Source organism: Acomys minous (assembly GCF_964271855.1).
Source record: "Acomys minous genome assembly, chromosome: 11".
In the NCBI taxonomy this organism is placed as follows: Eukaryota; Metazoa; Chordata; class Mammalia; order Rodentia; family Muridae; genus Acomys; species Acomys minous.
Window position 1 is genome coordinate 44,153,669 of NC_140492.1, and position 15,715 is coordinate 44,169,383.

A 15,715-nucleotide genomic window follows, 5' to 3' on the forward strand; every position below is an offset into this window, starting at 1 on the left:
CTTTGGGCTTTAGCTTTGTGCACAATTGCTTGTCTTCTAGATAGAATTCAAACTATTTCCTCCTTTTGTGTGCTTAAGTGAAGAACAAATCTTTTCTGCCTATCTGGTTATCCTTGTGTATGGTTTAGGTATGGTGATATTGGGAGCAAAGATCTTTAAGAGTTGGGCACCTAATGGGAGAACCTTAGATAAACTGAGGATGTTTCAGAAGGGATTGTGGGAATGCAGAGTCTTTGATTTTCTGATAACATTTCGGTTTCTTCTGACTTGTGTTCTGCCCAGTGCAATGGCATGCACCAGGACGTCCTCACTATAGTGTGGTTAGCACCATGCCTCTGAAAACTCTCAGGGTCATGAGCTAAAGGAATCTCTTGGCTTTATAAAGATATCCAATTTCAGAATTTTTTCAGTAGCAACAAAACTCATGACTGAAATAGGACATTAATATTTGTATTAGATTATTTCTTGTTGCTGTGACAGAGTATTTGACAGAAACAATTGTTAGGGGCTGAAGGATTTATCATGGCTTGTGGCTCAGGGGAAACAGGCACAAGTGGTGGGAAGACATGGTGGCAAGAACAACTTGCAGCTGTGATGGTAGATTAGGGGAAATACCTTTCTGTTTAACAGAATAGACTTGGCTCTGAGAGGAACCGCTGGGCTGGAGGGCTTCTCTTAAGCCGAGATGGGAAACAGATGGGTAAGATAATTGTCCTTTTCATGAGATAACCATATTTTTCTTTCCCAGACTCTGTTCGTAGGCAGTAGCTTACCACAGCATAGCCACGCAACTTCATACATCTGTGCATTTTTTAGTTATTCAGAAAAATATCATTTCCTTTTTCTTCTTTCTACATTTTTTTCTAAGCATGCTTTCCTTAACACTTTGGGTTTCCCCAAAATGTTGGGCTATCTTACTCTTTCTCTAATGCTTCCCTCCCTGTCACTTGTCTGTTGTGTGTTTTTCTTCATCCATCCTCCTTTCTCCTCCCTTTGGTGGGCGTTGAAGCTTACAGCTAGCCTGCCCTGAGGATTTTCTTCCAAAATCTAATAAAATTGGTTTTGAGTTTCCATTTAAGTCCATCCATAAATTCTTCTAATAATGAGACTAAGGATCCCAAAGGGGGATGGAGATGCCCCCTGTATCAGCAGCAGCAACATTGTTGGGAACTAACAAAGCTGTGCAGGGTGCTCATCCTAGTAACCTGCTTATTCTGGCTAGACCTCACTTCCTAATGGTTCCTAACAGCCAAAAATGGCAGTAGCAGTTCATTAGCAGTGAACCCATTGTTCAGACACCTGAGCCTATGGGAGAGAGTCCACATCCAAACAGTAACTTTACTGAAAAGCAGCATCACTAATATTATTGTTGATGTAAAATAAGTCCTGTCTCTTCTGTTTTCATAATTCCTAAGCATGAGGAATACCTTCCCTCCATAAAGCAGGGATGGAATGCTGCGTATAGCTGCACATTTGATTGACTCCAGAAAGGCCCTCAAAGGGTAAGCAGAGACTGAAATCATGTTCTGTACCATTTAATAAACCCCAGAACATGCAGTCCTGGGCCCTGAATACACACACTTCACTTTATCTCCATTAATGGCTTTTCTCAATAGCACTGTCCACGCTTTTAAATGAAGAATAGTATGTGCCCATCATACAGTGTGCATGGAGCAGGGGGAAGAGGGAGCATTTTTCCACTTGAGATTTTCAACTAACCCTGCACTTAGTGCCATCTAGGAAAAGTGTAACCATCAACAATTTTTAGTTTACAAATAAATAAGGTTCACCAAATACTTCTTTTCCGGTCTGGTTTTGCTACTGTAATAGTAGTATAGATTGCAAACTGTAAGCGGTTTAACCACTCTTTTCAGACCTTTTCACCATCATAAAGCTGTGACATACCCAAGAAAATGGAAACTTATAAGGAAGTACAGGAAGATTGTTTCTATTTCTAAACACCAGCTGTTTTGATGGTTCACAACTGAAAAAAAAAGCTAACCTATAAAGAAAGACTTGTTTTCACAGGAGTTTTGCTTTTAGCCATTCTCTCACTCCTTCTCCTGGTCAAGGTGGGTTAGAGGACAACAGCCAATTGGCCTAAGTGTTCTGGCCAACAGGGAAGCCCCAAAGTCCGCTAACCTCCTCCTGACTGTATGGGAGACCCAGTGGGACCCATCTGGGCTGCAGCAGGCCCCACCTTTGAGCCATAGCTCTAGTGACCTCCAGAAAACAGATGTGAGCAGTCAACAGGCCTACCTCAGCAGCTGCCCTCTTGGCCTTTTCTTCGGCTTTTTGACACGCCTGCAGCATCTCTCCAGCTTCCTTCTGTATCTGAGCCACATGAGCTTCCAGTTTCTTCTTCTGGCTGAGGAGGCCTGTGTTCTAAGGAAGCACAGCGTTCTGGTTAGGCAACCTGAGGCTAGGGAATGCACAGGCAAGGAGCTCTGGGTGGGAGGAGTTGATCGCACTCAGCCATATGTAGTTAAGATCTCCAGGCCCAGGTGGTGCCTTGAGCACAAAAGGCAGATCAAAGGAAGGGGTTTCGCTTAGTGGCATGGGAGAAAAGCGATGGAAGGCTGAGTCAGAAAGGAGGATTCTAACTAATACAAGGCCAGAACATGGGTTTACTTTTCAACTTATTGAGGAATGTATTTCTGCTTTCTCAATGTGATAGAAGTATCTCGTTCTGAGCAGAAGTCAGGGTCACCTGCAGCCACCTGGAAGATTCCATCACCCTGCAGCAGGAAGAAAACCAATTTCCCCTCTTTGCCCACCTGCCTTCTTTTCTACTGAGGAGGAGGAAGTGGGAAAGCAGATGGTCTAAAACCCAGCTCTAGTCCCTCGGGTCCCATTAAAGGGAGGCTTTTGTGTTCTGCATCCATGCTGTCCCAATTCTTTCCTGATTGTTGTACTGGAGGCCGAAGCCTCCTTTGCTGCATCTGCCCTGTGTTTGAAGTGTGGCTTTTGTGAGCATGTGAAACCTCAGCACAAAGACTGTGTGTAAAAAGCACAGGCTTCCCACTTTTCATGTCTCCTTTCATTTCATCCTTTCACTTTCCTCTACTTAGAGCCTTTCTCAGGGCAGATTAAGGCTAGAGCAAAGAAAGAAGGTATCCCAGCCTCACAGGTTCTGCCTGCCTCCCATCAGCACCATCAAGAATGCCCCTCTCTGTCCTGTGGAGGGGCAGGCCCTGTGCTCTGCAGGATTTCCATTGCCTTCAGCGTGGGCTGGGGGAATTAAGTAGATTTTCCTGGAGTGTCTTATGGAAGCTCACTGCACATAATGCCATAGAAGCTCTCTCGGTGTGAAAGACGGCACATATTTAAACAATAACTTGATTATGATTTGATTGTATAGCAATCACTTAAATTTTCTTAGGGACATGGTGCTTATAACTTCTGCAAGTTCAATGCCTCCCCGTTTTCCTACTTCTATTTTCAGAGGGATGATGTTTAAAGTATAAAGTGCAGAGGGTCATTTGTGAATTGTACTCAGCTGTGTGTCCTAAGCAAGAGGTCTTTAAGGGGAGTGCTATACCTCCTGAATTAATGCTGGACACAGCATCTTAAGACAGGGGCAGCACCTCACCTTTGTTGAGCCTCCATCTGCTGCAGAGCTGCAGATCTCATAGGTCAGTGAGATCTGAGTATTAGAACACTCATATTAATGACTTTTTTACATTTCAGAAACTGGCTTAGAGACCAAAGCACCATTACCTAAGTGTCCTAGTTTGCTTCTCTGTTGCTGTGATAAAACACTGACCAAAGCCAACTCAGGGAGGAAAGATTGTATTTCAGCTTACACTGCCAATCATCAAGGAAAGCCCAGGAAACCTAGAGGCAGGAACTGAGGCAGAGACCATGGGTGAATGCTGCTCACTGCCTAAGGCTTGTCCAGCCTCCTGTCTTAACAGCCCAGGGCCACCTGCCCAGGACCCACAGTGGGATGGGCCCTATTACATCAATCATTAATCAAAATGATGCTCCATAGACTTGCCTACAGGCCAATCTATTGGAGGCAATTTCTTAACTGAAGTTTCCTCTTTTCAGATGACTTTAGTTTGCGTTAAGTTGACAAAAACTAAGCAACATATTACAATACACCATTTTATACTTTCTCCCTCAAAACCATATCCTGATGTCTTTTCTCTCCCTCCCTCCCCCTCCCTATCTCTTCCCTTCTCTCTATCAATTATGACATGCCAATCAAGCAACTTGCCACCAGTGGTTATTACGCATGGCAGACAATGGATAATATACTTTCAAAAATAATCCAATATTTACAAGGGATGGGATAACCATTGAGATGTAACAAGAATAAATTAATAAAAAATTTAAAAAAATAATAATCCAATATGCCACATTTTATTGAGATAAACCTTCTTAAGAGAAAAAAACACGTTGTTTTTTTGTTGTTGATTGTTTTTGTTTTCTTTTTTGAAGCTGGCTTGAATTTAAGGCTTCATATACTCAAGTCTGGTGCTGTACCACTGACCAATACCCTTTAAGAAGTGTTGAAATTAGTTAACCTGCTAATAATTATGCATACCCTACAGCATATGTGTTCTTGATCCATGGTACCCAGAGAGATGATTACACTGTATGAACTTGCTATGGACACAGATCAATTGTAATACCTTGGAGTAGATATAGCTCTGACTTACCACTTCCCTGTGAGAGCAGCACTGACATTCTGCAAACAGCAGTTCCCAAAGTGGGAGTCATATGGCACTTTTGTAAAGTGGGATCACAAGGTACTTTAAAGAAGGCCTCTAGACCCTGCCCACAAAGTGCCAGGGGCACTTCTCAGTCACTCTAACAACTAAAATGAGCCAAGATATTTTCTACCATACCCATAGTGGCAGCCTGTCCCCAGCTGCTTTAGTCTAACCTCGTCAATAGTCACTAAATTCCCTATCTCTACCCACTTTCTTAATTTTCTACCACTTTGTCCCATTTCTCCAATGTCTTCATCTGAAATTATTTGCTTGTTCCCCTATTCCCTTGTTCTCTCTCAGAGACTTGCTTCCCAGAATCCTAAGCATCTCTAACATCCTTTGTGGCTTCTGACAATATCTGTCTTCTCCTGTAAGTTTGTGTAAATGACTAGGAAGAAAACTATTGTGTGCCTGCTTGACCTAATCTAGGACCATTGGGGCATCCTGCAGTGCTGTATGTCCTCCATGGTACTCACAATAGTATAGTGTGGTTGTTTACTTTTATCTTCATGTTTCGGGGGCAGTGAGGATATTATCATACTGAGCATACTTATCTAAGTTATAGCATGTGCCTTAAAGATGCTCAGTGCTTGATGCACTTGCTATAGGCATTTGTCCCTGTCATTGGGCTTCTTCTACTTCCAGAAAAGCAATCTAGGAATCCTGTTAATTCTCACTTACAGCCATTCAGGATGTTAGAGATGCCTGGGATGCTGGGAAGCAAGACTCTGAGAGAGAATAAGGGAGTAAGGGAACAAGAAAATAATTTTATACCAGTAAGAACTGTTCATCCCAGCTAAGGATGCCCTGTAAGTCCATTCTTCATACAGAAACTTAGTGTTGCAATTCCATTATACTCCCCACCATGCCCACAATAGCATATATTGAACTCCTAAGCCCTAGTTTTACAAGATATAACCTTGTTTCGAAGTAAGGCTTTAAGTGAATTAATCAAGTCAATATTTAAGTCATTAATGTGGGCCATAATTCCAGATGATGTATTCATATATAAAGGAGAAATACTGACAGAGACCCAGTCACAGGAGAAAAAGAGGCAAGCAGAGTGTCATGTGAGGACAAGTAACTAAAACAGGATATCAATAGTAAGAGTGTTAGGAAACCCCTCAGAAGCTGAGGGAGCTGAGTCTTCTGTAGGTTCAGAGCAGGCATGGCTTTTAAAATTCCTCAATTTTCGATGGCTAGCACCCAGTACTGTGAAAAAATAAATTTGTTTAAAGACTCAGTTGGTGGCACCTTGTTACAGCAGCCCTGGGAAGCTAATGCTTGGAATGAAAGGGGTGGCCAGCTTGCCTGCACAGATTTCTGTGCCTCTTGTGTCCCACCAAAGACTTGACATGGCCACCGTACATATCCTAGCTGACTCGGGGATGGGAGTTACTTCTTTCAACCAACTGACTGAGGGAATGGAGAGAATTAATGGGTCTTACCTGGGTGTGGAAAAGATTGATTTGTTCCGTGGCTTCCAGGAGCTCTTTTTCTGCCAGCTTGCGCCCACGCTCTGTCTGCTCTTGCAGGGACCTCAGCTCTTCCACTTCAGACTGAAGAAGAGTATTGTGCTGCTCAGCCAGGGCCACGTGCTCCTTCAGGTCCTTGTTCTGGGACACACTGTCATCCAGTTGCTGCTGAAGGTCCTGCAAGAGGAAATATGGGGCTGAGGCACAGATCCCTCAGACTCCAGCTGTTAGCAGTACCGCCATACAGAGACAAGTTTCCAAGTTCTTGATCTCATAGATAAAAGGCTTTCCAAGTGAGCCTGAGAGGCAGCTCGAGGATGATTTACTGAAGTCAAAGTGTCCTGAGCAACAGGACAGGAAGCTGTTGATCTCAATAGCTGACAGGGGGACTCAGATACAGAGAAAGCTAAAGTCTCTGTGTTGTGAGTTAGATATCAGGCAGGACCAGCAGTGTCTCTGAGCATCTGTCTGGAAGGTGAGAGACTTGGTGGTGTGTAGTGCATGGCTCACTAAAGAGTCAGATATTTCTCCTTAGTTTGTCCTTAGCTTCTGTCATATTTCTTCCAGCCTGTTTGCTTAGGCTGGACTCTAGGTTATAAACACAATTTTCTTTAGTGCAGGAGAGAATTTACTTTCAAGGAAGTCTCTGTTTGAAAAGAAAGCCCCTGCTGCTGGCCTCAAATACTGGTACCCATCCCACTGTTTGCACCAAGAGGAGGCTATGAATGGAACTGTCATTCTGACATACCAATGTAAACATACCCCAGTGGTTTCTTGGGAGCAGGTGGTGACCCAAACTCTGTACATTCCTTTTTCCTATCTAAAGTCCTGCTCACAAAATGGGATGTGGCCCCTGAGCATGCATGATCTTGGGAGAGCCCCACCCAACTTCAGGTAAGCATGTTCCAGCTCTCTGGAAGGGTGGGGATTGTGGGGGTTTTCCCTTTACACTCAACAAATTCTGCCACTAAGTTTATGTCTATCTTTGTCCTTTAGTATGGCTTGAAAGTACCTTCATTTGATCCCGAAGCTGGCCAAAGGCTCTAGTTGTTTGTGACACCTGCCGGTTGGCAGAGCAAAGCTGAAGCTCCGTCTCTTTGAGGTCTCCTTCCATCTTCTTCTTCAGCCTGGTGGCCTCAATTCTGCTCAAAGCTTCAGAATCCAGACTAGACTGCAGGGACCCCATAGCCTGCTGATGCTTCTCCCTGGTTTCAGAGTAACATTTGGGGAGACTATCACACACCCAAATTAAGAACAGTTACCTCTTATTTTCAAGTTATGGAAAACACATTTAAAAAAATTTTTTTAAATCCCAGAGACTAATGAAATTAATCTAAAAGTTTTTCATTTTATAAACAGAGAAAGTGTGGTATTAGATGAATGAATCTATTCTCATTATAACAGACAAAGTAAGGATTCCAGGTCAGATTCAACATACAACCATAAAAACACTAGGGCTATTTCAAGTTTCCCATGTTACCTTTGCCTAAGACTCACTAAAGGACTGTTGGAGGGCCTAGTTTTATATCAACTTGACACAAGCTAGAATTATTTCCTAAGCAAGAACCTCAACTCAGAAAATGCACCCACAAGATTGGCCCATTAGCAAATTGTGAGACATATTCTTTTTATCATTGATGATTGATATGAGTTAGCACAGGTCAGTTTGTGGTGCCACCACTGGGCTGGTGGTTCTGGAAGGTGTAGGAAGGTTGGCTGAGCAAACCATGAGAAGAAAGCCAGTAAGTAGTATTCCTCCATAGCTTCTACTCCAATCCCTGCCTCCTGTTTCCTGTCTTGAGTTCCTGCCCTCACTTCCCTCAGTGGTGGACTTAGACATTGGAAGGAAAAATAAATTATTTCCTCCCAAAGTTACCTTTGGTTATGGTGTTCCATCATAGCAGTAGAAATCCTAACCAAGACAAGACATGGATGATAAAGTCTAGATTTCCTAGAGTGTCTACAGATGAAGAATAAATGTTCTTTAAACAACTATAATATTTAAACTACTTCCAAATGATAAAACAAGCAATTCTGAATATAACAGAAAAGAGCTACCGAGGCTGAGATTAACACAAGCTCAGAGATGCAGCCATACACTCTAATGGTTTATAGACAGTCTTAAATAATAGCATTGGTTTTTGTTCTGTTTTGTTTTGAATTCTCTCCCTGGGAGTTTGAAGGAAAATGGTTACTTGAGAAAACTAAATCCTGTATAGTATAGAAATATTTTAATATTCTTTTATTTTAAAAAAAAAAGGCACTGTACAAAAGTGTAGTGCCATGAGCTCAGTTAGTATCTTTGTATTCAAGAATGCAAAGAGATGGCAGTCGTGGTGCATACCTATAATCCCAGCACTCAGGAGGCAGAGGCAGGTGGATCTCTGAGTTTGAGGCCATCCTAGTCTACAGAGCTAGTGCCAAAACAGACAAAGCTATACAAAGAAACCCTGTCTCAAAACTCAAAAACAAAAAGAATACAAAGAGAAATTTGAGCAAATCATGGGAATTTTCACTTGGCAACACTTACAGGATAGTTGGGCACCATGGGACTAACTGCTAATTTGTTCATTGGGACTGTAGTGCAGTGGGCTACTAGAAGCCTCTTCCTTATGACACTGAACCACACTGACTGCGAGTCTACAGCCTCACTTCTTCACCTATGGCATTGGACAATGGAACAACTTTCATGAGTGGCTTACTTTCCACTATACTTTAGTTCAGCCTCTGGTCTTAGAAGAAAGCATTAACTTCTCCTGTTTTAACTCCTCAGTATTTGGTAGTTGTTCATCAAGACACTTTAGCTGCCATAAAAACCCCATGTCCTCTTAAGTGCAATCATTGCAAGAAAGCCCTAATCCTAGACAGGTAAGTAGAAGAAAGAATCCTTTATCTTTCTTATCCTTATAGAAGCTGTAATAACAAACAGCAGATATGCGTTTGTCATGGGTCAGACTTAGATTCCACACTGATTTGCCATAGGGTGTGTCCAGACTTTTCATGCCCATCACAGGAACACTGCTGTTAGTAGGGTTAAGGCGGGTATTTGCAAGTGGTTCAGGTAGGGGACTCCACTTTTCAAGACCACATTTCATTATGGAAGGAAGAGCCTCAGAAGTAGTTACAGAAAATATAGGAAGTAACTTTTACTTCCTAGTCTAAAACCGGTCTTCTGTCTTAGGTTTAGTGCATATCCCTAGGTACTATGTGTTCATCTCACAGATCAGCATCCTATAAGCTTGTAGGCATGTAAACATAATGGGGATGTTCTGGATTAGATTGGGTACCCTCCAAATTATGATGCTGAAGCCTTAAGCCCCCAGATACACAGTACTGTGCTTGGAGATGGGACTTTAAAGAGCTATCAAGTGTCTTTAAAGAAGCAATGAATATAAAAGAAAGTGATTGGGAAAGGGCCCTGATCCAATAGCACAGAATCTTGAGAAGAAAAAGAAGACAGCAGGAAATACACTCACAGAAGAATGATCATGTGAGAAGAAAAGAGAGAGCCTCCATCTGCCTTTAAGATGAGGACAGAAGCCTTAGGAAAACCTGCCCATTCACACCATGATCTTAGTATCCAGGCTGTGAAAATGTGAATTTGTGTTGTATAAGCCATCCAGCCTATGGGGTGTTTTGTTTGTTTGTTTGGTTGGTTGGTTTTGTTTTGACAGCACCTCTTGCAAAATAATAAAGGAACAGACACATTCTACATCACCTAAGTCCTGGAGGATCTGCCCCCCTTTCCTCTGGGGGAACTCCCTGTTTTGCTTCAGATAGTTCTCCCTACCAGGAGCACTGTGGCCTGACATTAATGCCCTACCCACAAATGTAGCCTCTTTCAGCAAACCAAGTTGTTTCAAATGCCAGATTTCCTGCAGCTATCTGCACAATTTCATAAATGTTAAGGAGCAGCGGTAAGTTCTACGGTATAAGGGAAAGGAAATGGTAATGGTCTAAGTGGTGCCTGCAACACAGTCAACACCACTCACACAGGATCAAAACAATCTTTAAAATCAAACCTCCCTCAAGCATATCTTTTAAATAAAAATGAAACACCAGCGGCTACACAGATGGACCAGCGGTTTGCGAGCATTTGCTTCTCTTGCAGAGGAGCAAGTTTGGTTCTCAGCACCTGACACAGGCAGCTCTAGGTAGAGCTTCCTGTACCTTCCTGTACCTTCACCTCCAGAGGATCCAATGCCCTCTCCTGGCAATAATAATAAATAACAATCATAATCACCATCATCAAGGTAATAATAATAGAAAAAAGAAAAAAGAAGAGAAGGAGCTGGTAGTCATGAATTTAAGAGGCAGTTTGGGGTATATTAGAAGAATTGGGAGGAGAATAGAAGTTATGTAAATACAGTATTCATATATGAAATTATCAAATATCAAAATATATCTAAAAGATAAAAGTAAATAAACAAAAAGCAATATCTTTGAAGAAAATCAGTGTTTTTAATATCTTTGCTGCTGTTTCTGTGATCAGATTATCACAGATTTCTTAAAGGCTATCAGTTCTGATAATGTTAACAAGCAAATGGAATGTTTAAAAAACTGAGTTATTTCTACCTTAAAAAAATAAATACATAAAAGATACAAACTATCTTTGAGTTTAGGAGTCCCGACTACAACATTACACATAGCATCCTGCCAACACAGAGAGCGCAAATGTTTGTTAGAAGTAAATATCTCTCTTGACAGCTGCTTGACTTTTCCCCGCCAATGGGCCTCTCTCCTGATCTCACTCAGAATTCCCCACAAGCAGAATGCTCAGCATGGGAGAGAGTTCCACAGGTCTATGCTACAAAAGCCTGCCTTTCTCTTTTGCCTTCTTGGCCCCCTCAACTCTCCAGGTCCTGTCTTAATAGACACCTCCAGTTTTTGTGGTAATGTACATGGCTTATATGAACATAAGGTCTTCAACGTCATCCTGCCCTTGGGTGTTTTTTTCTTGAGGTCCATAATTTACATTTATTATTCTTCATTGCCTGGAATTCCATACTTGGGTACATTTCCCCTTGTATTCTGATCCATTTCTGCCAAGCCCCAGATTCAGACTGAACTACCAGGTTAGAGCAAGGCATTTGTTTCAATCTGCACTCACACAGAGCAGAGAGGGTCTGCGGTGGTGTGTGCAATGTTTTGTGAGATGCTCATCTGTCCTTTCCGGATGTACCGAGCATAGCCACTGCGAGTCACCAGCTAAAGCTTGTGCTGAGCTCGTGCCAGAGCCTCAGCCGCCCCTTCCTTTTCCAGCCCATCACAGCTCATGCTCCCTTCAGCGTTCTCCTCCTAACCTTAGCTGTTTGCATCCCTGACTTCCTGTGCACTGATGATTATAATTGGGGAGCTGTTCTCCGACATTCAGATGTACCTGACACGACACAGACGCTCTGAGGGTTCATTTTCTCACTGGATTCATTTATAGCTGAGATCTAATGTTACCTGAAGTCAAGCTTTTTTTTTTACTACAAAAGAATATGTTCATTTTTGTTCCTTTTGAGCAAAAATAGCACATATATTACAGTTTTCCATTTTTCAAATAATTATTTCAGATACTCATAAGTACACCAGATTTATTCACTACAGCCATTTCCACAAAAATGTCTGTGGATGGGGGTTAGTTAACTCAGAGCACACAGAAGAATAAACTTGGCTCCAAATCCCCAATAAATATTGACCATCTGGAAATTTGGGCAGAAAACAAGCTATGGGGAAAAGCCTAGTTCAACAGAAACCTGTTAACATGTCACTGGCTTGTTTTGTTTGTTTAACAAAGATATTGAAAACAAGTGGCCAGTTGAACCTCAGACTAGTATATGATCTTCTTTGCAGCCGTATAGCTTTGATATGTCAGTGATTCTCAACCTGTGGGTCGTAACCCCTTTGGGAGTCAACCGATCATTTCACAGGGGTCATTTATACTACAATTCATAGTAGTAGCAAAATTACAGTTATGAAGTAGCAACGAAATTAATTTTGTGATTGGTGGTCACCACAACATGAAGAACTGTAAATAAAGGATTGCAGCATTAGGAAGGTTGAGAATCATTGGGTTAAGGGAACAGAAGAGACAGAGGGGTAATTTAGTCACCCCTAACTCTAAGTGTTTAAGTTACAGATCTGTAGAATGCAAAGCACTCTGCCAGCAACAGCTTCCTAGTCCACCTCACCACCTCCTGTGACATGTGGGACCATTTTGTCCCTTCCCTGAGAATCTAAGTAGTAGAATGTCTAAAGTCAGCATCAAGGAAGTAAAGAAAAGATCCAGCAACTGGGAATCCTGTCTCATGAAACAACCTGGCCAGGAAAGACTCTGATGTTTCCACAAACAGCCTTGCTCTTGGCTCTGCTTTCTCCCTGGGGACAGGCCTTCTCTCTGATTCAACATTAGCTTGAAAGCACAGCACCAAACATTTTTGTCCTTTCTTCCATGGTTCAGCATCCTAACTGGTTCGGTTTCCTAACTGGTCTTGAACAGGAGTCTCTAGAAGCAGGCCTGCACAGCACAGGTTGTTCTTACCTGAGACAGTTCGCTCAACATGGGAGAGCAGAAAACCACAAGGGCAGGCAATGGCTGTAACGCACTTAATGGGAAACCAGCATCAAATTAGACCAAGGGGCCATGTTTTGGCAAGACTTATGAAAGCAATCCCACAGTGACTTCTCTTCATTCTGAGACTTTGACATGCATGGCTGTTGTTTAGGAACATAATCCTAACTACCTCAGCGTCTCTGCCTCTTCCTCTTTCTCCGACAGTTTTTTTTCCAGCTCTGCCTTAGCCTCCAAGAGTTCAAGCTGGATATGAAGGAGCTTGCTTTCATTCTGTTCCAGAGCTCCCTGTAACAAAAAGCACACAAAATTTTTTGAACAAAAATTACATTTTTCTTCCCTTAAAACCTATAATCATGAATGTAGTTCTCTTTAGAGTCACTGGGTTGGATCTCTAGGTTCAAGTCAGGCCCCCGACCTTAGAGTAGGACAAGTGACTGCTCGCATCCACCACTTTATACCTAGCTCTGACAACATTTGCTCTTTGAATAGTAGCCAAAGGCTGGACCAGATATACAGCTCAATCATAGAGTTCTTGCCTGGCTTAGATGGGGGCCTGTGTTCAATTCTCAGTACTACCAAAAGATACATAGATAGATGGATAGATAGATAGATAGATAGATAGATAGATAGATAGATAGAAAAATTAAATGTCTGAAACATTTTTAAACAGGAAACCTCAGTCTTCTCTGTCACGGTATTTGATATTTAATTGCTGACAGCTAGTACTTTTAAGTATATCTAATTCGCTCCATCTTTGGGATGAGTGAATAAAAGCATCAAGGCTAGAATAGGAAATTTGTTAAGACCTGCTCAGAGTCACTGTTTATTTTGGACATCCGGGAAATATTCAGCAGAGAACGCTCTCAAAGTGAGCCACGTAATTACTATTATTACTAAAAGGGGAGTTAATAGGTAGAAGATCTTCTGGGACTTAGTATTCAAATAATAAAGGCTAGAACTTTATTTCCAGGGATGCTCTTTAAAGGTCATTCAATTTTAAAAGTAGGAATTTGGCAATGGACAGCACATTCTCCACAGTTGTGTGGAGAGTGGGGACTGGCTCTGACATGAACTCTGGTGCCCCCTATTTGAGCACTTCCTCTTGGTGGGGAGGCCTGGTGGCACTCAGAGGAAGGGGAAGCAGGCTATGAGGATGAGACTTGATAAGCTGTGACCATATGGTGGGGGAGGAGGTCCCCTTCTGTCACAGGCCTAGGGGAGGGGAATAGGGTGAAAGACGGAGGGAGCGGGGAATGGGAAGATAAAAGTGAGAGGATAAAAATCAGAATGTATTCTGAATAAATTACTTAAATTAAAAATATAATACAAATCTTTCCAGCAATTTAGCTTATATGTTCCTTAGAACATATGCAAATGTGTAATACACAATAGAATCTACATTCCAGTGAATTAAAAAAGTTCTTCTAATACGCATAAAATAAAAATCCTAAGTGATTAAAAAAATAAAAAACAAAAAGTAGGAAATTGGTTAAAAAACAAAAAACCTTCAGAGCCTTTTCCAAGGGAAATGTGTATAAAAGAAGTGCAAACAAGCAAATGACAAAATACTTGAAGAATAGTGATAATATATCAGCATGTATGTGAAAGACAAGCTGCCACCCAGCTAACTCAGGACGGTCTTGAAAGCAGGGACAGTTTTGCATCTTCCCTTAAGAGTATGTTTTATCTACTGAAAAGAGTAAAACTGTGTGATAACAGTCAAGCAGTGACGACAACAGAAATAAGCTTTCAGAGATTTTAAGAAGGCCTCCTTAGTTCTTCTCTCAATCCTGACAGACACAAATCAATACAAGTGTGGAATAAACAATCTCCTCCTTCCAGGGAACATTAGTTTGAGGGGAAACTCACCCTCAAAATGTACTAAGAAAGCGAATCTTTAGAGGTGACCTCAAGTCATTTGAGTCTTACGGTTTCAGAGGTCTGATTAAGTTTTCATAAAGCCACCCACCAAAAGAAACAGTCCAAAGGTACAAATACACGTGGATAGAGAGGAAGTGTTTGTGAGGCTGAAGTTACAACTCCACAGGCGGATAGTGATGTATGCTGCCATCTAGTGGTATTAAATGGTATGAGCGTTATGTCCTGAATATGGCCTTTGATGGACTTGCTGGTTCACTTAATATACAACTAGCCCAATATATTATACAAAACTAAAACTGCTCCTAAAATCATATTTTATTGCTATAATGTTTAAATATATGATATTTACTTTATTTTATATGGTGGCCTTAGAAAGTCCCCAGCTAGAGTAGCCAGAGACCCAAAGAAAAGTAAATTAAACAAAGTTATCAACTTTGCACAAAACAGCCTTTTGAAGGAGTTTTCAATAAAATGAAGCGATCCTAGGGCAACGTTTGTGCAATAGGGAGCAATAATGAGTTGGGAGCACTTGACTTCAGAAGCACGCACAGAAGCAGCACATCTGCCTTGCCAGTGTCTTATAGAGCTGGAGTGATGAGGTGGCTCTAAACAGTGAGTGCTTGGACAGGGGAGCTCTCTGGCAGCACACTTTTCTGTTACCATGCTTCCCAAGAGCCTCCATCTAAAATGCTCTATGACATCTTTCAAAACTCATTTCCTCCATTTGGAAGGGGCATGTGTGTTTCAGTGTGTCCAGACAGATGTCCAAGGGCTTCAAGATGAAACTCAGTTGAGAGCAGAGAGTCTCTGTAGAGCTAATACTAATCAACCACCTGGTGACTTTGGAATTATTACTAGGACACATCATCTTCTTTAGCATCAAATCTTCTCAGTGGTCCTGTCAATCATCTAGTCTACATCCAAGGATAAAGCACAAGATGCTTCCAGAACATAGAAAACACCCCTGTCAAAGACTGGGCACACAAATAACCTCTCAATGATGGAAGAGTGTCTCGGAACCTCATTTGGACTATCTCACTAACAGATTGGGGGCGGGGGCAGCATTTAACAGACTC

The 15,715-nt window shown here is 41.9% G+C and overlaps 1 protein-coding gene across 1 annotated transcript in view; it reads right to left on the reverse strand.

The window, feature by feature from the left end:
- Positions 1-15,715, reverse strand: part of MYH15 (myosin heavy chain 15) — a gene marked incomplete at its 5' end in the record, with an annotated part of 125,568 nt that overhangs the window by 25,341 nt on the left and 84,512 nt on the right. Inside the window, 4 exons of the mRNA XM_084802368.1 lie at positions 2,260-2,385; positions 6,170-6,373; positions 7,209-7,401; positions 12,928-13,043. Coding sequence (XP_084658494.1) covers positions 2,260-2,385; positions 6,170-6,373; positions 7,209-7,401; positions 12,928-13,043 — 639 coding nt within the window. The remainder of the gene's footprint in view (positions 1-2,259; positions 2,386-6,169; positions 6,374-7,208; positions 7,402-12,927; positions 13,044-15,715) is intronic.